Below are 24,041 nucleotides of genomic sequence, written 5' to 3' on the forward strand. Positions count from 1 at the left end.
AACATGAACCAAGAAGGTCAATTTAGGCACAGACAAGTATAGATCTGTGATTCAGGCAAAATAACGAAGGTAAAATAGCAATGAACGATTAGCTGACATCTACATCAGATTTTAATCAGATTGCTATGCTATCAACTATTCTAACAATGCCAGAAAACAATCGTAACGTCAACCATGCATCGACAACAGTCCTGGCATAATAAAAAAATTTACTCAGCTCTGTGTCTACAATTTGTAATCCTAATTGACTAGCTTCAAGACTCATTGATGTTGTACTTGATAACTTGCAGAAAAATTTTTCAAAACCCTCACTCTTTTACAGGATATCTAAAGTTCTTAGTCTATGTAACAAAGTTGAACATGTCCTTAATAAAAAAACATCACTACCAGAGCAAAATGTCAAAGTTCCATCACTGTACTACCAAATATCACTGTGGTAACGTACAGATGCTTGCTGACTGGTCAGTTACACTAACAATCAACTTGGGTGGATCCTAAATGTGTGTCATCTCTTGTGAGTCATTGCACCCTATATAATAAGTTGAGATATGGCATGAGCTCATACTTGTGTTGGCAACGATCATCACTGCAGGTTTGAGTTAGTGAGGGGCAACACCACCTTTGGACACACACACAAGGTTCTAGTCTACTAAAAAAAGGTAGAGTGTTTTTCTATTTTTCTTTTCTTACTTTTTAATTATTTCTGTTATAGTTATCTTAGTGTTGATGGTCAGATCATAGATTTGTTTATTAATGTAATAGTTCTTATTACTGGTAGCTTGATGGTCAAACCTTACTGCAACCATGGAGAAACCTAAGTATCCTTTTTTATCTAAAAAAATACTGACCATGACTATACAAAATGTATGTTCATAGCAAGTACTATTATCAATGTAAACAGAATGGTGTGGTTCTATGGTATAGTGGTGGTTCTCTTACATTCCTTATAATTAACCACACTTCACCTCTGAGTTGGTAAATCTAGTCTCCTCCTTATGGCTTCAAATTCCCGATGGTCCGAAGCTTATCTCTTATTTGATACACTGTGCAGTGTTAGAATTGGAGAGTCCCTCCTTTCACTGTTACAGGAAACAGAGTTTATATTCTGAAACAGTTAATTAAGTATTGTAATGGGTTTACAATGTATTTTTTACTTACAAATTACAGTGAGCTAGAAGCCCATAATTGGAGCAAGCAATAAAGAGATGGCTATCCAGGGAGTTGTTTTTGATATTTTATACATTAGTTTAAAAATCAAATATTAAAATTTGTATTTCCCTCAGATCTCCTGTGCCACATTCCAGTGGTGAAAATCAACATTCAAGACTGGATCATTAGTAAAGCTTACCATTTCACCACCTTGAAGACTTTGAATTCAATAACATGCATAGTCTCCAGATGGTTGTCTTCGCCCTCGGCCTTGTTACCATGGTAACATGCTGGGAGGTTCCAGATAACATTGAAGAGACATATTTTGGCCACATAGAGAAAGAACATGAATATGGAGAGATAGAAATCCAAGGAATCATTCCAGAATGGTTATCAGGTATGTGTAACAGTAGTACATGTTGACTGTTACAATGTGTCATTGAATATCACGTGTTATCATCAATATCATTAACAAGTGTTATCATCAGGTATGTCTAACAGTATATATCAAACTGTTCCAATGTCCCAGCAAACACCACTAACATGTTTGCCATGCATGTTAGCCTATTTGTTAATTGTATAATTTGTTTTATCCTTACACTTTATATTACCCCAGAACCTAACACTTTACCGTACTACATTAGAGGGTCTTACACTTTTAATATCATGCTCATAAGGGGGTCAAGGCCATATATTCATATCAGGAGGTAAAACCAACAAATATAACTATAATACTGTCAACCACTCCACATGCATGTATTTATTTTATCTATTTATCTATAGGGTCAAAAAAAAGAATTGTTTCTGGTCAGCATGTGCATCACTTAATACCCTTGCCTCGTTTTTTTTTTTCATGTTAGTCCAGCCCATGCACTCTGCAAACCAGAGGGGAAACACAAAAATAACCCTCCCTTAGTAACTTCAGTGAAGACAACTGTAGAGCCAATCATGAACAAACAAATGACATCTGCCCCACATACACACTTGCTCTAAAGTACTAAATAAAAAGAACAGAAACTACCATAAATAGTAGACTGAGTGACAGGTTTGTTCAGAATTAAAAATAAAAAAAAACTTTTAGAAATTTTAAATTGTGTCGTCACACCACTTTAGACAAAATGTCCTGACAAGAATCAATTCTCTTTTGGCTTTGTCAATCTGTCTGTCCATCAAACTTTTCACTACCGGTATATTTGTTCTATCCTTTTTCATCTCCTGCCTTCAAGGATCAATTGATTCCATTTTAATACTGGTCTTATCATTTAATAAGTATCCATGATCCATCACAATATTTTTCAACACTTAAATTTTTCTGAATGCACCTCGGAAATGAACAGTTGAGAAACTTTTGCTGTTACTTTGTTTAAGAAAACTCTATTCGCTGTTTAAAAAAACTCTGGTCATCATAAAATAGATAAAAAATATCTGGTCATTGTACAAATTTTTGAAATAGTGATCAAAATGATAACAAAACTTAATCATTTCAGAATCCAATATGGCCGCCAAATACTGCATAAGTCTATGGGGAAAATAAAGATTGACAGTTTCCTTGAAAAAATAACATTGAACCCCTTAATTTCTTTATTAGTTCAAAGGACCAGAAATAACCTTTCTTAAGGAAAAGTTCGGAGAGAATTGAATCAATTTTCAGGAAATTTATCACCAAGTACCTTTCTACCTAATTGTGCACTATTAAAATCAGTTTTTGCTTATTTTATTAAATATGATGAGCATGCATTCTTTTGATGGTCGGTCATTTTGAGTAGCGAATTTGGGCTTTTGCAAAGACTGTCAAATGCTAGACACTGACTGTTTCTCATGTTATGTGTTTTTCTATAGGTTACTTCATCCACCAAACAGGTGGTAGTTTTGGTAACTTAAGTAATCCCGCTGAGGGTGCTAAAATTACTCATACATTCGATGGCATTGGTGCAGTGGCTTCATTTAAATTCAATTTTGGAACAGTACAGTATTCAATAAAGTAGGTGGACCATTTCATTATGACAATACTAAGTAAACACAGATATTGATTTTACGTTGCAAAGATATCAAAACATCTGTGTTAGAAGTCAAGAGGGCACACTACTGCAAAAATATACAAGTAATTGTCACAATTGAAGAAATTAAGTTTAAGTACAATTTGATTATCATCATGGTATTGTCTCAACAAGCCTTCATAGAAGACATAGAACCCAACTGGTGTATTGTATGACAAAATTATTCTGTAAATTAAGGAGCAATACAATCTAAAGTTTAAAGTATGTGATTTATCATCCTGATATTGCAGTAAAAAGTTTCCTTAGATTCAACCATACTATTTATGATATGATCTCATTTCAGGTACTATGTCACAAAACCTTTCAAAGTGTTTGACTACTATAGCAGAGATATGGACCGGTCAAAGGTAGCCTGGGGTACAACATTTAGTCCGATAGTAAGTACAAAAAGACAGGATAATTTGTACAAGAGACACTAGGAAAAAGTATCTTTAGTTGGGTTTAGATACGGATTAGTAAAACTTCATTCCATTTGCCTGAATCTACAACATGTAGCACTTCAACATGTCGACTTACTACATCACGGGATATGAATGAATGTTCCATCAATGAGTATGAAGGAGTTCATGATTACATTTAAGAAAGGTATCCAGCCCTTATGTGAAAGGTGTCCACTCATTACGAAAAGAATAAATCTTATTTTCAGTTTACAGAATTGTTAAACATTACATTAGTAAGATTAATAAAGATACAAATATATATCTATATGTAGATGTTTTATATTTCATTTATCTTGTTAACAACACTATCAATAGGATCAAGACCAATTCAACAAGTGGCAGAATTTTAGGGACTATCCAGATGACAATCCTAACGTTGCCTTCTGGAGAATTGGTGACAATGTGGAAGCTATGTCAGAGGGCACAGCTGGTGAGTGAATGAATGAGTACACAAAGGAGTGAACATTGCAAGTACATAAGTGAGTGAGTGAGTAAGAGCAGAGTGAGAGAATGAGCAGGTCAGTAAGTGGTTGGGTTAGAGGGTGCTCAGTGGCTGGGCAGGTTGGTCGCTGAATGAGTAGGCAGGCTGGTTACGTGGTCATGGTGGGTATAGGTTTGTTGGTGGTCAGGTAGGGGGTAATTTTGTAGGTGGATAGGTTTGTGGCAGGGTGAGAGAGATAGCTAGAGATTATAGTGTGTGTGTACTTAGATTTTGTGGGCGTGTGTGTGTACTGTACTATAGGTGCTTAGGTCAAGATCAAAGGTCAATGTCTTAAAAGAAAGCTTGCCATTGATAATATGGGGTAGACACTTGAATGGAATCCATATGTATTACAATATCTGAGTTGTGCTGTAAATATTGATTTTAACTACAAATTTGGCCACCATTCAGTCAAATTTGGCATATGTCCTAAATGATATGTCACTTTTGTAACAGGTTTGCAAGAAATGGCAAATTGCATGTCTAAGAAATGACGTATTATGGACATAGCCCATTGTAATAGACTAATAAACTGCATGTTACTTATTATAAAACATTTCTCTTTGAAGGTGTCTGGTTTGATTTGGACACTTTGGAGACAAAAGGAACCTATCCATTCAAAGATGAACACTTTGGCCTGCCTCCTTACATGACAAGTTTAAACAACCCAGCTCATGAACATTACGACGAAGATGGTGTGACTGTCTACGGTTCTGCAGTTATGTATGATCTTAGCAACTCCAACAGTATGAACGGAACGTGAGTCAATTTCAAAGTATGATTTCAATAATCTTTCATTATGAAATATTAATATCTTTGAAATGTGGGCACATTTACCCATACCTTAAAATGCATCCCAAAGACATAAACAAAATCTTACTATCTCTTTCTCTCACACAAATCAACTTTTAAGCTTTGCATTTCATTATCAAATTCAGGAGAATGATCTACAAAATTGAAGATGACGAACGTATTCCAATAGCTTCATTCCAAGAAGCAGGACCTCTGGATCTTGACGAATGTTCATCAGGATCACCCTATCCAGAGACTGATGATAGAGGGGGCTATATGCACTCCTTTTGCATGACACAAAATCATTTCATCCTTCCAGTGAGCACGTATCTTTCTGATGTTTGCGCAATTTTCAGTAAGTTTGAATGTTTTGTTGTTAGCATTGACAAAAGGCTTAGTAAATTATTTTCATATCATGTCTCTGTATCAATATTGTTCAGTTTTGATCATGTAACTTGGATTCATCAATTATTAAATGAATTAATTAATTAATTAATTAACTATTATGATTAGATTATGATTATGATGTGATCCGCATGATTAAAACTAACAAAGTGCACACATCCCCCTGGAGGATTTTTGCTCAATTATGAGACCGTCTCCAGTATTCAAACAGATACAGAAACAGATGCTTTAGGAAAACATCTGACATAATCTATAAAAATCAGTTTACACTTAATTAGTACAATATATAAATCTAGAACTACATCTAAACATTGTCAATTATGCTAGTACAACTTGAACTTGAAGTAGATGATGGTGGCTTAGTCATATGCATAGAATCACCTTGTTATCCAGATGGTTTTAACACTAATAGAATAGACCTGCATGTTGCTGGTTCAAAGATGCACTGCACCTCTCTCCATACAATACCATGTATTGTGCACACGCTACTCAGGGGGTGGTTTTCACCTGACTGTACCCTGTGTTCACCCGTAAAACCCCTTTCTTGTCATTAATGGTGTTTAGTCTTTGTTCTATAAAATCACTCATACTCAAAGAGGTCAACCTGCCTTGCCATCATTTCCTGGTGAAAATGTTATTTCAAACATAATAAAGACAAAACAAGACTATGTATAACAAAATAAGTGATGTGCTCTCACGCAATGCATCTTGGAACCGGAAAATCGACTTTTGAATGTGCCACCATCTGTGAAATTTTTTTTATCAGAAACAGCGCCCCACTGTGAGTAACATTGTTGTCTGTTGATAGTTAATGAAATCAACATGTTGCAATACTAGTTTTAGTTTGTGACTGTGTCCCAATAGTTGATTCTGTCATTGTCATAATTAACACACAAAATACAACATAACCCTTTCCCTGATTGACATGATTTCCCACTTACTTGACAGGACCCGAACCTTCAGCACCCCGTGGACCATTTTTCAGAGACAACCACGAATTCTCTGAGACGACTCCCACACGTTTTGTAATCATCAACAGATCTACCAATAAAGTTGTTGGCGAGTTCTCAACACCAGATGGTCTCTTTATTACACATCAGGTTAGACTTATGACACAACCACAAACACTGATGACACACTGACACTAAAATCAGTGTTATTTTATCAAGTTATCTATTTTTGCAATCAATCGATCAATCAATCAATCAACCATTCAACCAGCCAGTCAATCAATTGATGAATCAGTCAATCAAGTAGTCAATTAATTATAAATAAATAGATAAATAAAGAAAATACACAGCACTTTGTAAGTTTTGACATAGTGAAGGATTGCAATTGAGATTTTTTCTTTCAGAAATAAAATAATGTATAAAACCAATGAAAGAGAAAAAAAAACTGTAAATATTCTGACTGGGTCCTTTTGGTTGTAAACTAAACACAAAAGACATTCCCATATAGAAGATAAACATATAGATCATACAATGTATATGTGCACACATACAATCTCACCCACCATGTATGCAGACACATGCAGATATGTAAGCATTACCTACTTCACACCGTCAAGATCAAAGAGAGGCCTTCAAAAACCAACAACGATAATCATTTCATTACAGATGAATTCATATGAAGAAGATGGGTATATGTACTTGGATATGTTGACGTACCAAAGTGATGTCTACTGGCATTTTTACATGGATGAACTCTTAGCAGGACCTGTGAGTAAAACGATCAATATTTATTATTTTGTTTTTTAAATCGCCATCTACTCTCTTTAGGCGAGTTTTTGAAATTGTGTCTCAATCACACATGACTGGCTTTGAAGTGGTGGAAAAAGAAATATTTGTGAAACAATTTAATTGCAATTTTACATGTATATTCTACCTACATGTACAATAACAATTTTTTTACACAATTTTAGTTTTTTGCAATGTACTAAGTTACCAAAACAGACTTGGTCTATGTTGTTTCACATTGATTTCTCGCTGTAGGAAGCAATGATAAAATTGTTTTATAAATTAAAAATGCAAAATAAAAACCCAATCCTCATCCATATGGGCATTTTAATAGGCCATGTTTCCATCTGCAGACCATCACGTAAGAATACATCAATACCAATGGCATTCTATGCACTAGTTCTCCTGCCAATATTTCCTAGATTTTTTTTAATTTTCTTTAACATTTTGTCACACCTCAAATTTATTTAGACTCATAGAAACAATCCTTATCTTCGCAAGTTGTTTTAAAAAAGTAATTTTTAAAAAAGAAAATCTAGTTTCTAGATTTCATTCTGGTGTGTCTTGTGCTGAAGTGATTATGATTGCATGTTTACAGCGTGGCATAAAAACTCGAGTGGAGAGATTCAAAGTAGATATGTCTGATTGGACGTTAGAAGAAAGAATTGATCTGTTTCCATCACGTGATGAAGATCTATTGGAATTTTCCACTGTGAACTATGACCTTTACAATGGTAAACCGTACCAATACTCCTACATGGTTGGGTTTGATCCTATACCAAATTGTCTGATCAAGGTATGTCATGATTGTCTACATTAGTGTGAAAACAATTTTTCTTTTGTGTGGCTTATGTTGATTTGTTTGTGTAGCTTACATATTAATAAATCTAATGTCATGCTTAAAATCTTGAGAAACATATTGTGTTAATATTAAAATTATAAAATAAGGAACCTCCAAGCATATCACTCAGAGAGAATTGTGGGTAATAATCATACAAGGAACATTATGACATAAAACTAACATTGATTTCAATGGATTATATATTAAATACTCTATTGTATGTTATATTAGTGTGTACCTACAAGTTTCTGAAACATATCTATGTGTCATTGTAGTTGGATGTGAAAAGCAAAACAGCTGTCTACTGGGGACCGTATGATGGATTGATACCTGGTGAACCAATCTTTGTACCTTCTCCTGATGCAGTTGATGAGGATGATGGTGTTATCATTGCCAATGTATTGGATGCCAATGCTGGCAAAGGTATGATATTTGATAAAATCACCCATTTTTCACCATTCAAACACTTCTTCATTAGCTGTAATTCCTGATGTTTCTCAGTATTCTTTTAATTTTGAGTATAAACTAGATCAATATTATTCTTGGATAGGCACCAAAGCTGAATCTAAATGTTATCATATTTACAAGAGAATCACGTTGAAAAACAGAATCTTACTATCGCTGGCTGCCACTTCTGACGGCTGGTACATCAAAGCTGTATGAGGGCGCTATACTGATAAATTCCTTCATCACAAAATATCGACAGATCACCACGGATGACATCAATGTTTCCAAAGTACCATACTGGTGTCTAGACTACAATTTTAATTTAAAAAATACTTTACTATTCGCAGGAATGGTTGTTGTTTTAGATGGGAAGACATTTAAAGAGCTGGGTAGAGCTATGTCCACAGAAGGCATGCCATTTGGACTACACAGTAAATTTATACCCAAGGAGTTTGAACCACCATTGACGGATGCTTCTCTTCAGACAGCTGCAAATTTCATAATTTGTGTCTCATTCGCCTTCTTATCAATCTTTGTACGGTTGTAAGAAAACTATTCCACAAAGTACTTTTGTACCGGCAGCTTTATCTGGACCATAGACCCTCCTGTGATATATGGACATTATCACTACTTGTTTTTAACTTATAAACACACAACTTTATGTCACTAAATATTTTCTGGCCGAATGAAGGAGTGGAATAAAATAATAGCTGCACAATAGTAATCAAAGAGAAAATAGAGTAAATAAAACATGACTCTAATCATTTGTTGTTTTGAGCACTGCAAAACCTGGATGACATTATAGACATGTCGTGACATTAGAACAGCATGGGTATATATAGATACCATATTTTTTGTTCAAACATATACAACTGGCTTTTGCATCACATAAATAATGAAGAAGAGTTTAATTTTTAGTAAAACTGGGTCTTTTTATATTCCGTGGACCCAAAATGGGATTTTAATACTAACATTGTAACAACAACAACAAAACCCAAGAAAAATGTAAAATAATTGCTACATAAAAATAACAAGAGTATTAAACTCAGTGTGTCTGTGTACTGTATGCATTTATGTAAGTAAATGTGTATGTCTACATGCCTACACATGTATGTATGTATGTATGTATGTATGTATGTATGTATGTATGTATGTATGTATGTATGTATGTATGTATGTATGCATGCATGCATGCATGCATGTCTGTGTGTGTATGTATGTATGTATGTATGTATGTATGTATGTATGTATGTATGTATGTATGTATGTATGTATGCATGCATGCATGCATGTATGTATGTATGTATGTATGTATGTATGTATGTATGTATGTATGTATGTATGTATGTATGTATGTATGTATGTATATGTATGGTATGTATGCATGTATGTATATGTATGCACGTACATACATATGTATGTATGTACATACGTATGTACGTGTGTATGTACGTAATAAATATGAGTTGAACCTTAAATATTTACATACATGTATGATACACTTACGGGAGATAACAGCGTGAATAAGTCTGAAGTTGGTATTAGGCAGATACAAGTATATAGAAGTCAGCTGACTAAGAGTCATAAAACTCCATGTCATGTCTCCTGTTAATCTCATCAAATTGAATGGAAACTCTGCCCTTAATGATGATTAAAGGGACACGAGCACTGCAGCAGTTCAAATGTTTTTTATGTAATTTTTACTGCATTTCTAAAAGTTACTCACAGTGTCTACTTTAATATTGAAGAATACTTATATAAACCATCACGTACAATTGACTGAACTCAAACCTGGTATTGTGATAGTATAACATGTAAACGACCTGGTGACGTATACATTTGTATGTATAAAAACACTGAGAAATTATCTAGTATGCGATCAACTATTCTAACAATGCCAGAAAACAATCGTAATGCAAAGCATGCATCAACAACAGTCCTGGCATAATATCAATTTTACACAGCTCTGCGTCTACGATTTGTAATCCTCTGACTTAGCTTCAGACTCTTTGATGTTGTACTTGATAACTTGCAGAAAGGTTTTCACCCTCACTGTTTTTTTCAGCATATCTAAAGTTCTTGTCTTAGTCTATGTATTAGCAAAAAAAAATGGGTCAAATTTGTGGGTATTACTCGAGACATATCACAATAATTCTCCCACACCTCTAAAAAACTAAACCCCCTTCAGCATTTTAAAAACATAGATAGTTACCTCGAGTTGCGTATTACGGTGTTTTGTATGTGCATTTTGTAGACCGACTGTAGCCAAAATCAGACTGCTATTTTTGTGCCAAATGTGAGTCTATAGTTGTTTTACCCAGTGCTTATCACAAACCCTGTCCCCTCTTTCTTAGCATAACTAGCAAAAACATTTCACCATTCGTTATTTATCATTATATTGATAAAAAAAACAAAAAAACATTGTTTGAATTAATTAATAAAAACCTAATTTCTTACCTTACATATGAGAGGGTTTACATATAAAATTGGGAATATTAAGTTAAATTTGGCTATTTTAATTTCGATTTTTCAATATTACTTTGTACTGTTTACAGTATTTATATGAGATTGTGAAACTACACGTTACCATGGTTACAGTTGGGGGATGCATAGACCCAATGAGACGAAATCTAACTACCTCTGGCAATGGAAATATTTTGTTTGGCGAATAAAAATATAGGCTCATAATACTTCCACCTATGAAAGGTAAAATGATGGCTTCTGTTACTACATCAAAATTTACCGTCATGAACAGTAAACATGAATATATCATAGACGATATGTGGGAACAAAGAAGATACAAAAAACAACAAATGGTATTATCATTAATATATATTTAAAGATACGTGAAGTATTTGATTATTGACGGTGAAAGACCGACTGTGACCCCATATGTCACGTGATTATTTGTCAGGTGAGGTCAGGGACACCCCTACCCTCGCACTACATATACAGTTTCCTCAGCAATATCCCAGATCATCGACTATGGCTTCATTGGCAAATAAGGTCACGCTAATAACAGGCAAGTAACTTCTAGTATCGCAAACAATGTGTGGACTGGGTGTAGACATGGGAGTAGAAGGGGGATCAATACCGGGATCATCACGGTGTAGACTAGTCCTGCTTGCAGACGGAGACAAGACGGCAGGGGACGGTCGACGGAATACGGAACTCATGTCATGATGTCCCAAGCAAGGAGGCGGACTACAGCTTGGTTCTTATGATGAAGCATAAAATAAAATCAACACTCGTGTTGTTCTCAAGATCTATGGTTTAATCACAGGGGCTATGTATTATTGCTTAGATTTCCGTTTTCTTAGGAAAATATCATACGAATCTTGCTGCTACAAATGTATCAATCTCTATACTATTACTACATATAGAGATTGATACATTACTCATTGATACTCTTCCCCTGTACAGGTAGGAATATATAATCAAAAGGTTGTTATATTTAGTCTGTAGACCTGGAAAACAACAATCTATGAAATATTACACGCCCCTGTGGGTAGATGCAACATGGGGGGGGGGGGGGTTATGGATATTCTCTATTATTACTTTATTATTAGCTATTTCTATGTTACTGGGGAGGAGGTGTACTTTGTTGGAATGGGATCCTTTGATTTATCTATTTGTATAATTTTTGTTTATTTAGTGTTAAGATTAAGTAGATATTGAACGTTAACTGTTGTATTTAAACTAATATTTGGTACTGTACAGCTCTGTAATGCTTATAACCATTTCATGTGTCCGTGGGTGGGGGTGGGGGAGCCATTTTAAGTTCTCATCATACAAAAACTATTTTACTTTTAATGGACCTTTTTTTTGTCATAAATACAAATATTTCTATTAAAAAATGTCACATTGAGAAATAGATATATTTTCAACTTACTAAATGCATTGGCACAGTAAAGTGTCAATAAAAGAGCTATTTTTTCCTCACTACATACTGGCTTTGTCTATGATACTTGAGTGCCAGTGTTGGGTTACTCAGGGTATTTGCTACCAGGCAGCATGCTAGTGATGTTTATTGCATGCTGCTCTGTCAATCACTGAACATTGAAGTTATACTGTCACTGCATGGAACATATTACACCACACTGACACTGACACTCACTTCATCAGAGGGTTATGTCTTATCATTGGCATTATTTAATGATATAATATTCCTTTCAGGTGATCTTATAAAATATCATTTTAATTATGTTTAATGGCTTGAGGTGTGTTGAAATTAAAAACCCACACGGAAGTTGCTTTTTGACAGTGACTATTGATGAAATCTGTATGTACTAGATATAATGACTGGCCAATAAATAATACAAGACCGGTTAATACTTCAAACATTTCTCTACAGGAGCAAGTGCTGGCATTGGTGCAGGAACTGCCACACATTTTGCATCTTTAGGAAGTTGCCTTGCTCTATGTGGACGAAATAAAGAAAACTTAGAAAAAGTTGGCAGTGACTGTGAAGCAAATGGACTACTTAAAAACAAGGTATTCAATAATCATATTGTACACTCCTTGGTTTTAATTTAGACTTGATATGCAGATTTAAAGCTTTTTAGTTTAAAATGATTTGTTAGTTACAATAATTTACTCATAATATCTTACATTTAAAAACATTATTGCATCATTTGTTGGTAAACATATTTTATGTAGCTGTATACATGATATAAAATTATCAAACAAATTGATTTTGGGTCCACACCAAAAAATCAGCGCCCTCAATGGCAATCACAATTCAACCTGTTACTGTACTACTTATGGATAAGTTTGCGCTTACTGAGTACTGTGTACATTGTATAATTATTGGTATTTTAACAATTAATTTTCAGTGAATAGATTGTGATACAATTAGTGTAGTATACGTACTTGTTTTAACATAGTGACAGATTCAAAACCAGGCTTTCACTCTAGATATAAACTTGCCACTACAATTACACCTGTAGATAACATTGACTACTAATTAACAGATTCAGTGTCTGTTATAAGTCATTGACTAGTCTTGTGTGAATATATCTTAAGTTATTCAATGAAAAAAAATGTGTATGTTGCAGGTAGTGCCGGTTTAAGTGTGACATACTTGTTATAAGAAAATCTTTTGAAGATCTAGCCTCCCCATTTTGTACTTCTTTATGTAGATCCTTCTCATACAAGGAGATCTTACAAATGAAGATGACTGCAAGGCTGCTGTAGAACGAACTATTGAGAAGTTTGGTCAGCTGGATGTATTGGTAAGATAATCCATTCATGGCATTGATTATTAACTAACAATCAATCAATCAGTCAGTTAATCAATTGATCGATCAAAAATATCAACAATACTAAAAAAATTAACAAAGAAACAAGATAATCAACAGGGGTTGTCAGTGGCCAAGCAGTTAACTGATCTGACTAGGGTTATGCTCAGTTTGACCCTACCCACAATGCAAGTTTTTCCAGATTCCATGAATACTTCAGTTTCCTCCTGCTTCAACACTGTGGGTATTGCACAAGTGATGGCTGAACTTGAAATTTGATTTGGATTAATTGGTATACTTTAACAATGAATGTAAAAATATTTTCAGACTTCAGAATGAAAATGAAATATGAATCCTATTACTATTATCACAGTCTGGGTGTAAACTGTAAGATACATCATGACGTTTCGCCCTCCACCGGCCTCCTCTACCTCATGGTAGGGGTTGGCCGATGTGTGAGGGTGCCCCGTCACGGCGTACCTTACAGACTAAGTCTGGGTGGCGAGCACTTGAAAAATGTGTATATGTGTGAGGGAGGTAATGGAGAAAATAAGAGTACATGACAAATATACCTAACCCCTCCCTGTCAGTATTACAAAATTACCCTAGCAGTTATTCTCATATGTTTGTGTGGTTAAATAGGTAAATAATGCTGGCATTGTTGGTTTAGGTGGTATAGAAGCAACTTCCTTGGAAGAGTATGATACCATTATGAATATCAATGTGAGATCTGTGTTTCACATTACAATGTTAGCTGTACCACATCTTATCAAATCTAAAGGTAAGTATATATTTACGAAGATAAAAAAGGCTGCTCTCAAAGTATGATTTACATGTCAGAACTAAATGAAAATGTATGGGCACATTAAACCAACTGAAAGTAATAGTAAATATGAATTGATCATGAGTTTCTGCAGGTATTCATTGTGATATATGTATAAACTACGAGATCCTAGTGTCTATCTTTGTATTTCTCACTGTAACATGTTTAAAATGATGGGTCGTGTGGTCTGCTGTAAGCAAGGTTCATACACCTTTTAAAAAAAATTAAAGGACTTGAAAGGATTTTCTAGGGCATTGGTCAATGTTATAAATTTCTTTTCTGTAATTTACAATACTGCAGAATTATAGGTCTTTGCCAGACTCAAAATTTGCGAAATTCTCATATATTTCAAATTATGGGATATAATTTTGTGTTCATGGAAACAATCAAGTCAACTAGTGTAAAGTATAACCTATTTTAAGTGGCTTCAGTTGATGCAAATCAAAATGATTCAAATATTTTCAATATTCTTGTAAATATGAAAAGGCTAATGACAGACAGTGCCTATAATTTGATACAATATCACAACTGTTCACCAGGCTCTGAGCTGTAGCATGTGTCTCAATAAATTGACACTGATGCAGCGGCATCTCAAAATCACTGCATTGACATTTGCTGACAAAAAGAATTGCCCAGTTTTGAGTCCCAGGATTCATCAGATAAGTTTGTAGGCATCAGGTATCAGGTAAATTATGTTAAAAACTGAATATTAATGTTTTATTTTCTAGATTTGACCTTATTTCAATGGAAAACAAAAACACAAAAATAAGTAGTGACTAAAATGCCTTCTTGTACATTGCATTTGTGTTGTCTACATAAGGATTACATGGGATCATTCATTTGTCGTTGACCAACTCTCTTTATAGCACTGTCAAACAAACATTTTTTTCATAGTTACTTTGCTTGAATCAGTTACTGTAAACCTAGATATTTTTGCTACTAGAAAATTTGTGGATTTTACAGTTTTGAGATAGTTTTCAAAGACTGATTTTATTTTAAAACTGGTACATTGTGTTCATGTACAAGAAGGCATTTTAGTCACTACTTATTTCCGTGTTTTTGTTTTCCAGTGAAATAAGCAAAAATAGTCTAGCAAAAGTTTCCAGCCTTACAGTATTTCTTTATTGTTTTTCCCCCCATAGGTGCAATTGTGAATGTATCCAGTTTAAATGGCTTGAGAGCAGTAAGTGAATACAGAATGTTATCTTGTTATTCAGTCATATCAATAATATTCTATTAATGTGAGCAATATTTAACATCTGTATCTCTTTAGCCATTAATGTTTCACATAGCTAACTAAAGAATACCAATGTTACAAAGACCACAAGAAGGGCAACTATAACTAATGACACATTTACTTCTCAGTCATCTCGATAAGTGGTGAGAAAGGCCAGGGCTTGGGAAAACAATGTAGCTCATGTGATGTTTGTTTGGGAGGGTGCACTTTGCACGCATGGTTCAAGAATTGTGTGAAGTTGAAGCATTTCATTTTTAGGTTTAAAATCAAGACCCAAAGCTATATATGACTGTACTCTATACACACTTTTGTATGTTTGTATTTTTCATTTTCATTGTGTGATTGTTAATATGTAATTTGTACCTTTCCTAAGTTGTGACCCCCCCCCCCCCCCATGTTAAGTTGTGGTTCTGTTCATTGACTTCAAAACCAGTAACATATCAAGGGTTCCACAGTAGTTGAAGTATATGTTTGACTCATATAGTTTTCTATCTCATTAGTTTGCTCAAACATTGGTGTACTGTATGTCTAAAGCAGCAATTGACCAGTTTACAAACTGCATAGCACTAGGTAAGTTAAACCGTTTTAAAGGAAACTATTGAAAACAAGCAGTATTGTACTCATCAAAATTAAGTAAAGTTACAGAAACAACAATGTTTGCTGTCTAGATGCAGCTCTGCATAGACAAAGTCAGTCCATTCGTAATAGGTAACAAAGACGAGGTCGAGGCTCATTTCATCCTAACTGCTTGTTCATGTTGAGTAAGTCTAGTAAGTCAACTACAATCTGCATCATGTGTCACTTTCTAAAATGAGCGAAATTAAATAATCTAACTTACCCAGCCATGAACCAAATACCATACACCAGGGTAGGGAATTCTGTGTATGGACGTGATAATTACATAGCTCACGTCTCCAAGAACTTAGTGCCTGTATCTGTTGTATCTACGGTAGAGGGTCACATGGGGTCTTAATCCTCCCTTGAACATGACATTAGACACCTCCATTGTTGCATACCCAGAATTCCTTAACTCACTGTACTCTCGGTGTCTTCCTGACAGATTTGAATTATGTTATATTTCTTATTTTTAAAAGACGTTGCACAATGTAGAGTGGTTTAAAGTGACTTTTCATGACTTACTTGATATCAAGGACCTAGGACAAAATCAGCCTCATATTTTGTTCCCCTTTAGTATATACGACAGAATAAATCTGATTTGATTAGTATGCTACAAGATATGAGTTGTAAATAGACAATTAAGTATAGTCCTTTCATTTTTTTGCAGAATTGGCATCAAAACAAGTCAGGGTTAATTCTGTGAAGTAGGTATCAAACTTTAATCTTGAAATATACTATGCATTCAATTCATTAAACTCACTACCACCAGCACTATAAGGTACATCATCATCACATCATCATCAAAATTGTCATTATTGTCCTCCTCCTCATCATCATCATCATCATCATCATCAAAATTGTCATTATTGTCATTGTCAGTTTGTTCATCAGTATCATCATCATCATCATCATCATCATCATCATCATCATCATCATCTTCATTATCCTTATGACTGCCACATTTTGGTACTTCTATTACAAAACCATTGAACCAATGTTATGCATAAATTTGCCCTGAATTCCATCTATGACGTGATTAAGTTTTACTTTGACTTTGCAAATACTTCCAGCAAATTGTATCCTGTTCTTTCTTGTAAATTTTATCCTGTTCTTGAAATAATACAGTTGTCCACATGTTATGTAATTACGTACAGCGTGTATTTGTTTGATTCCTAAATGTCTAAGATTTGTCAATGTATTCAATACTTCCTATTCTTTTCCATTTCAAGCCCTGGAATGATAAAGTCAACCAACATCCATAGGAGAACTGAAATGAGTAATGAGGATATTGACAAGGTATGATACAAGAGTTTTAATTTACAGAAGAGCCCAAATCTAAAACAAGTGATCACGTTTTAATCACAAATAATCAAACTGTTTGCATCATGTATCAGTATATGGCAAAGTGGTAGATGCATGCACAGCCGGGACATGATGTAGTGGTTACTTGTCTTTTTTCACTTTGCTTACAAATTGCTTCCTTATAAGGACACACTATACATTTCTTTAATAGTTTATCTGTTTTATTTATTGAGTTCCACAAACACACAATTAATCTATGTTGTTTCACATTGTTTTTTTCAAGAAGTAAAAAATCGTAAAATTGGTTTTATTCATCAAAATACAAAGTAAATGCCGCTTTATTATCCAGATTGCTGTGGTAATAATTTGTATGCGTACAACAGTGTACCTATATCTGATCATATTTTAATCTTGCTGTCTCCCCAGTTTATGGAACGAATGAAAGAAGTCCACCCACTTGGTAGATCTGGAGAAGTAGATGAGGTTGCCAAGGCGATAGCATTCCTTGCATCTGATGATTCATCTTTCATCACTGCTACACAACTCTCTGTAGATGGAGGCAGACATGCTGTGTGTCCAAGATAATTCATTCTGCGACAAATTCATTATGTCTGCAACATGTCGGACATATAAAAGTTTTTAAGATTAAAAATTGTAATAAAAGTCTTAAATGGTTGTTTGCTTGGTATTAATGAATATTAAAAATACCATTACTGGTGTCTTCATGCTCCCAAAAAAGGTATCATGGGAGCAGGCACTGGTGAAGGTATTTCATAATTATTCATAAATACATAATAATGCCATTATTTTTATCATGACCATCCTTGAATGGAATATTACTGTGCCTTTGAGCTCCACTCATATCAATTGATTTGACTTACTCTGTAATGGATCATCACCGCCATACCTTAATGAGGTGCACAAACAATGAAAAAGTCATAGGAAGCCAAAACCTTACCATCCGATGTTTGATTATAAATGTATCTCCAACATCTCTGGTTTGATGAATTAACATATCTAAATGTTCATCTTGATTTTTAAGAAAACAGGACATCATCATCTGTATGCTATAATTACATACCTTTTGTTAACTATCATATTAAAGAATGGAATCACAAGCTCTCACCCGGGTCTTTTTTGAAAATAGCTTTTATTAATTTCTCATGAGCACTGCAGGAGCAGAGCTGTGTGCTTAAGAAATGGTCTGTATAGATGTGGTTAAGACAAACTTCTGCATTTCAATATCCTCACCCATCCCAGTATGCATACAAATGATTAGAATAGTAATGTGGATAACAAAGGGGTATTTACTTAGGACTAATGAATACAACAATTTTACGATTTTTTGGAGTAAACATTCAAAAAATGTACGCAAATATCCTTCGCAACCATGATCACACTCCTAGCAACAGCCAAACGATGGTGTATTTCACAAAGATAACAACAGGGATTCTTAGACAAGTAAACAAACATTCAAAAATGTATGTAAATATGCCTAGCAACAAGACCACGCCCATACCAACAGCCAAACGATCGCACCCATTACAAAAATAACAACAAGGGGATTAATAGATAAATGAATAAACATGGATAGGCAACTGGATAATCATTCAGCAAATGAACAACTATACCTAGCATGGGTCAGTATGTGGATAAAAAAATTAAAAACTGTACAGTTGTGCTACAACTCCATTGGCACTATTTTTAAGATTAAGATAGTATGTTTCTCAGTAATAAAAGTCTTAAACAAATGAAATCTTTTTCATACGTATATTTATTTGCAATGGTTTGACCAATCAAAATTGGTACACTTCTATATGGTACTGGGTTAGCAATGATTTTAATTATATTAAAGTGAAAATGTCATTGTTAAAAAGCTGAAAAGGGGTCATTTCCAATTTTATGACATATTGATTATTATCGTCTCGTGTTTTTTCGAGTTATTTATTTTTGATGAAATTCATTCATCACGAAATTATCCTTGGGTAAAGTCTGTATCAATATATGTTGTGTTCACAGTTGCCATTTCGTTGTCACAAATATCTTTGCTACTTTCCGGCTCGATATCTTCAATCTCTTTCGATCTCTCACCATGCCAAGATCCCATTATTTGCAGAATTATGAAACATATTGCTGTCGAGAGTGTCATTCCCAGTGTCACATACATAAGCATCATAATGCTCACAGTTGCTAAGAGAAAGCCGAGTAACAGAGGGAGCACCATCTCCGATACTGAAGCAGCCATAATGAAGGTAGCCATTCGTTTCCCAGTAAGTCTGATGTATCGATCAGCCCATAACATAATACTTGGAAATACAGTTGCCAAGGAAACCCCGAGTAATATCGTTGCCCCCCACAATACTTCTACGACTGTACCTCCGAATATCGCCAGTAGGGAGCTTGCTATACACATACCACACAAATCAATGATCAACATAGTCCGTGGAGCAAGTCCTGTTGCACAGAATATACCAAGTACTCGTGAAGCAGCAAAGCTACCCCAGAAAGCGGCATTCAAATAACTTGCTTGTTTCACCGAAAATGCAAAGTCAGATTCTACTGCAAAAGTAAATATAAATCCACCATAACCAATCTCGTGTCCGGTATAAAAAAAGCTGAAGAAAAATAAAAGTACTAACAATGTTATGTTAAAGATGTTGGTTTCCTTCTTGGGTCTTGTAGGAGTCTTCGGATTCGAATTACGACTTTTGGGAGTTGCAAACACACAACCATTTCTCACAAACATCGAGAAAAATGGTACAGCTACTATTAAAAGGAAAATTGATATTAATGTGAAGGGGACCCATAATGTTCCCTCATAATCCAAATCTTCCGCATTATTTAAGCCACTCTGATTGTCCTGCAGTTGATGAGGACTGGTTTCTAATGATGGGGATGGTGATGGACTCGTCATATTACTCTCCGACTCTATGGGTGTCAGAAACGGTCCCGCTATTAGCGGTGCCACGGTGGCTCCTACCGCAAAACACAAATAATGACCTTGGAGCATTGGTTCCGAATTCTTCCCCCATATTTTGATGCAGGAAGCGTTTGATGCTGTGAAAATAGAAGACTGAAGTGACTGCGAGTGTATCAGATGTAGAGAAATTGAATCAGGGCGTGTTTCGATCATGACGTTAGAAGACGTAGAAATTCATGCATTCACTTACTGTCATATTCTTTTATTTAAAGTGCCACATGCTCATGAGTTTATAAGCTTTTCACTCAAGAGAAAATCACCACATAAAACCACGATTAAACTATTCCAGTATAATGTTAATGTTGATGCATGCTTCTATTACCTTACAATTGTTTTCTAGCATTCTCAAAACTGTAGTAGGGATCTTTCGACATTTATATACGTCAGTTGAGTTCAGTCAGTTGCATGTTTCAGTGAGTAGAATACTGCGAGTTCCTTAAGAAAATGTAAAAATGTGAAAAAATTACGCCCTCAATAATAACCTAACCTTGGGATCATTATTTCCCTACTTGTTGATAAAAATAATAAAATAATCACTAACCTGTCTCCAGACCACCTGTAAAAAATCCCCACGCCGCCATCACAAGAATAATCAATACAAATTCAGTGCACCATGGAACAGATGCACCAGTGATGGCAGCGCCAAGAAGGCAAGTTCCTAAAATGAACTGGTTGTCAAATTTATCCATGCCAGCACCCCAGCTAAAAGAACCAATGAAATATCCAAAACTCCTGGCCGTGAATAAGAACGTTGTCTGTTGTAACGTGGTTCCCAATAACAACTGGAATTCCAATAGACACGGTCCAACAATAGCAATACAATAACCCTTGTAACAAATTAAAACAATATCATTTTATAGCAGAGACCAGAGACTCAAAATGATACATCGCACACACCTTGCTAGCTAGACAGGTTCACCGTTGTTGGCGCTCCAGCATAATCTTTCTGACAATCAAGTTCACGTATTCATAAGTGTGGAAGGATCACCTTAGAACTTACCTAAACTATATAATTAAGATTAAATAGACTCAAATTTTACTGTTTATACCTTGATCAGGAGAACTTTAACTCAGTCTTTGTTTAAATCATGAAAGAATTAGAGGTCACTTCGTGTATTTTTAGTAGAGGTCCAAATGATCTTAATGGCCAATCACTGGTTCGTGTATTAGTGTTATCAATAGAGCCATATAGATTAAATAAGACCATTTTTTTGTTCTGGGCCAACTTTTTCTATAACTCTGCCAAAAATCTGTTGTTTACACGTACATTTTAGCTGTAGTTTATAGACCTATAAGGTGAACACATTTAGAATTCTAAATTGCCGCCAAATAAAAAAAAAAGAAAATAAAGGTTCGTCGATTTCCTCATAAAAAAGGTGACGAACCGCATTATTCCTTTCAATATTTCAAAAGGACCAAGAGCAAACTTTCATACTGAAGAGTTTAGGGAAAATCTAAGAACTAAAATTGTTATGGATATTAACTTTAATACGCTGTATAACGTTTCGTATCACAAAAATGTACAATATAATGTCATCTCAAAACTTGCACATTATGCTTTGTATAAACTCATCTGTAAGAGGATAGAATTTCATGAATAACTTCTATACCGCTCATCACTTTCTTTGGGTATTATGTGTGCGGGTAGTTAGGGCTAAGTATATTGTAATTTGTTAACTTGAAGAAGATGATAGTAATCAGTTATTCGTTGTCTATTTTTGTGTACATTTTTTTTATATAGTTAGTTCAAATGAAAAAACAATCCAAACGGAAATGCTGTTTCACCTGAAAACAAGACCCTTGCCCATTTTCTTCTATTTTTATTTGTTCTTCAAAAAGATTTCAACAGATTTTACTTTTGTTGAGTAATTGGTTAACTTTACAGAGCCAAGAGTTGTTACAAGACTTACCACGCCAAATGACACCATGTACACAAAAACTGTCTTTATTATTTTGATAGATCTCTTCTCTTCTTCATTTGTGTCCATCGTTACCTCGATATTTTCATTTGTCAGAATATCTTCTGGTACCTGCGACTGATCCGTCGATATAACCCAATCTTTCTCATCTGTGTCCGCCATTTCCTTGGTAAAGAATATAATAATCAATCGAGTATATCATTCCATCAACATCATCAACATAGTGTCTTCCTGCAAATGTATGCACAATTAAACCTACCAAATCACTATGAATTGAGTGATTTATGTATGACAGTATGTCTCTCGTTTATATCTTCGTCTATCTCTTTGTACATACGTTAAGTATACAAACCAGTCCCTCGTTTCATGGATTATTCACCAATGTACGTTAATAATTTTACAAATGCCCCACTGGCTTCCATAGCCAGCTCTAAATAGAATACTGAGAACAGTGCGAAATTATATTGCATATGTGGTATCGTATAAAATCTAACTTGGGAATAAAGTATTAGACATGAAGAGCAGATCGACAGTGTCCGACACCTACATTTTATCAGATAATATCGTCGACTTTTGTCGGAGAATATCAGACGCTGATTCGAATCTCACCAGGTAATACATATATATATATATATATATATATATATATATATATATATATATATATATATATATATATATATATATATATATATATATATATATATATATATATATATATATATATATAGTTTTGGTAGTATTGGAACTCTTTCTTGGTTGTAACTCGGAGTTTCACGCATAGTGCGATCGTCAGACAACTCAAGAGAGTTGTCTGACGATCGCACTATGCGTGAAACTCCGAGTTACAACCAACTAGTAAGAGTTCCAATACTACCAAAACTATTACGCTCTGCCACTGCGGTATAGAGCACTGTCTTAGCAGATTGATACTCACCGAATTATATATATATATATATATATATATATATATATATATATATATATATATATATATATATATATATATATATATATATATATATATATATATATATATATATATATGTGTGTGTGTGTGTGTGTGTGTGTGTGTGTGTGTACATTATAGCCAATGTCGTGCCTTCGTGACAATAATCGAGACCTTGACTCTCGAAAACAAAGTCTCTGGCATTTGTAAGGTGTATCAGAGAACCTTGGAAAGTTACTTCACACACTTTAATATAAAATATTACTCCAATTGACCTAACCTCTGACTCAAATGATACACTTTTCCTTCATGGTAAATATTATGATTTCTGCTGATACATCAATGTGTATGTCTTATGTATACATTGCCATTGACCCAAAACACTCTAAGAGACTGTTTGGAGAAATCTAACACTGACAGATATATATACTCACCCTAACTCAATAGTGGAATGATACTTGTACAATTTGTTGAGGCAATGACACGTAAGTCAGCTGTCGTGGGACCTATCACCATACAACATGGCGTCCAGTCAAAATATGATCGTTAACTTTGGACTTTATTATCAGGTGACCCGCATGACGTCATTGATTGTACAGGCCCAGATATAGATATATTAGGCTAG

At 34.6% G+C, this 24,041-nt stretch overlaps 3 protein-coding genes across 3 annotated transcripts; 2 read left to right on the forward strand and 1 right to left on the reverse strand.

Annotated features, from left to right (window-relative positions):
• Window positions 1-1,383: 1,383 nt before the first annotated feature.
• On the forward strand, window positions 1,384-8,895 carry LOC144449290 (beta,beta-carotene 15,15'-dioxygenase-like). The gene is made up of 11 exons (XM_078139806.1): window positions 1,384-1,546; window positions 2,989-3,130; window positions 3,490-3,583; window positions 3,962-4,076; window positions 4,697-4,886; window positions 5,066-5,274; window positions 6,273-6,424; window positions 6,941-7,042; window positions 7,659-7,856; window positions 8,177-8,324; window positions 8,696-8,895. The coding sequence occupies exons 1-11, from the start codon at window positions 1,384-1,386 to the stop codon at window positions 8,893-8,895; spliced, it is 1,713 nt and encodes a 570-aa protein (XP_077995932.1).
• A 2,402-nt stretch (window positions 8,896-11,297) lies between these two features.
• Window positions 11,298-18,610, forward strand: LOC144448998 (3-oxoacyl-[acyl-carrier-protein] reductase FabG-like). Its single transcript, XM_078139392.1, has 9 exons — window positions 11,298-11,370; window positions 12,703-12,842; window positions 13,490-13,582; window positions 14,231-14,369; window positions 15,554-15,594; window positions 16,149-16,218; window positions 16,934-16,970; window positions 17,496-17,562; window positions 17,995-18,610. Exons 1-9 carry the CDS (start codon window positions 11,334-11,336, stop codon window positions 18,151-18,153), a joined length of 783 nt encoding a protein of 260 aa, XP_077995518.1. The 5' UTR covers window positions 11,298-11,333; the 3' UTR covers window positions 18,154-18,610.
• A 933-nt stretch (window positions 18,611-19,543) lies between these two features.
• LOC144449291 (sodium-dependent glucose transporter 1C-like) lies at window positions 19,544-22,629 on the reverse strand. The gene is made up of 3 exons (XM_078139807.1): window positions 22,459-22,629; window positions 21,090-21,375; window positions 19,544-20,625 (listed from the first exon to the last, which is right to left on the reverse strand). Exons 1-3 carry the CDS (start codon window positions 22,627-22,629, stop codon window positions 19,544-19,546), a joined length of 1,539 nt encoding a protein of 512 aa, XP_077995933.1.
• Between the last annotated feature and the right edge of the window lie 1,412 nt (window positions 22,630-24,041).

The sequence above is a fragment of the Glandiceps talaboti genome, chromosome 18 (genome assembly GCF_964340395.1).
Source record: "Glandiceps talaboti chromosome 18, keGlaTala1.1, whole genome shotgun sequence".
NCBI classification, from domain to species: domain Eukaryota; kingdom Metazoa; phylum Hemichordata; class Enteropneusta; family Spengelidae; genus Glandiceps; species Glandiceps talaboti.

What these genes read in the sequence shown, in the direction of transcription:
- LOC144449291 (XM_078139807.1), bottom strand. Translation starts at nt 22,629, where the DNA reads ATGGCGGACACAGATGAGAAAGATTGGGTTATATCGACGGATCAGTCG. An exon ending in ACATGGTGTCATTTGGCGTG is followed by an intron (nt 21,376 to 22,458) that starts GTAAGTCTTGTA and finishes ATTTGTTACAAG; the next exon opens with GGTTATTGTATTGCTATTGT. An exon ending in TACAGGTGGTCTGGAGACAG is followed by an intron (nt 20,626 to 21,089) that starts GTTAGTGATTAT and finishes CTATTTTCACAG; the next exon opens with CATCAAACGCTTCCTGCATC.
- LOC144448998 (XM_078139392.1), top strand. Translation starts at nt 11,334, where the DNA reads ATGGCTTCATTGGCAAATAAGGTCACGCTAATAACAG. An exon ending in ATGGACTACTTAAAAACAAG is followed by an intron (nt 12,843 to 13,489) that starts GTATTCAATAAT and finishes TTCTTTATGTAG; the next exon opens with ATCCTTCTCATACAAGGAGA. An exon ending in GTCAGGGTTAATTCTGTGAA is followed by an intron (nt 16,971 to 17,495) that starts GTAGGTATCAAA and finishes TTCCATTTCAAG; the next exon opens with CCCTGGAATGATAAAGTCAA.
- LOC144449290 (XM_078139806.1), top strand. Translation starts at nt 1,384, where the DNA reads ATGCATAGTCTCCAGATGGTTGTCTTCGCCCTCGGCCTTGTTACCATG. An exon ending in TATGTCAGAGGGCACAGCTG is followed by an intron (nt 4,077 to 4,696) that starts GTGAGTGAATGA and finishes TTCTCTTTGAAG; the next exon opens with GTGTCTGGTTTGATTTGGAC. An exon ending in TGATGTTTGCGCAATTTTCA is followed by an intron (nt 5,275 to 6,272) that starts GTAAGTTTGAAT and finishes CTTACTTGACAG; the next exon opens with GACCCGAACCTTCAGCACCC.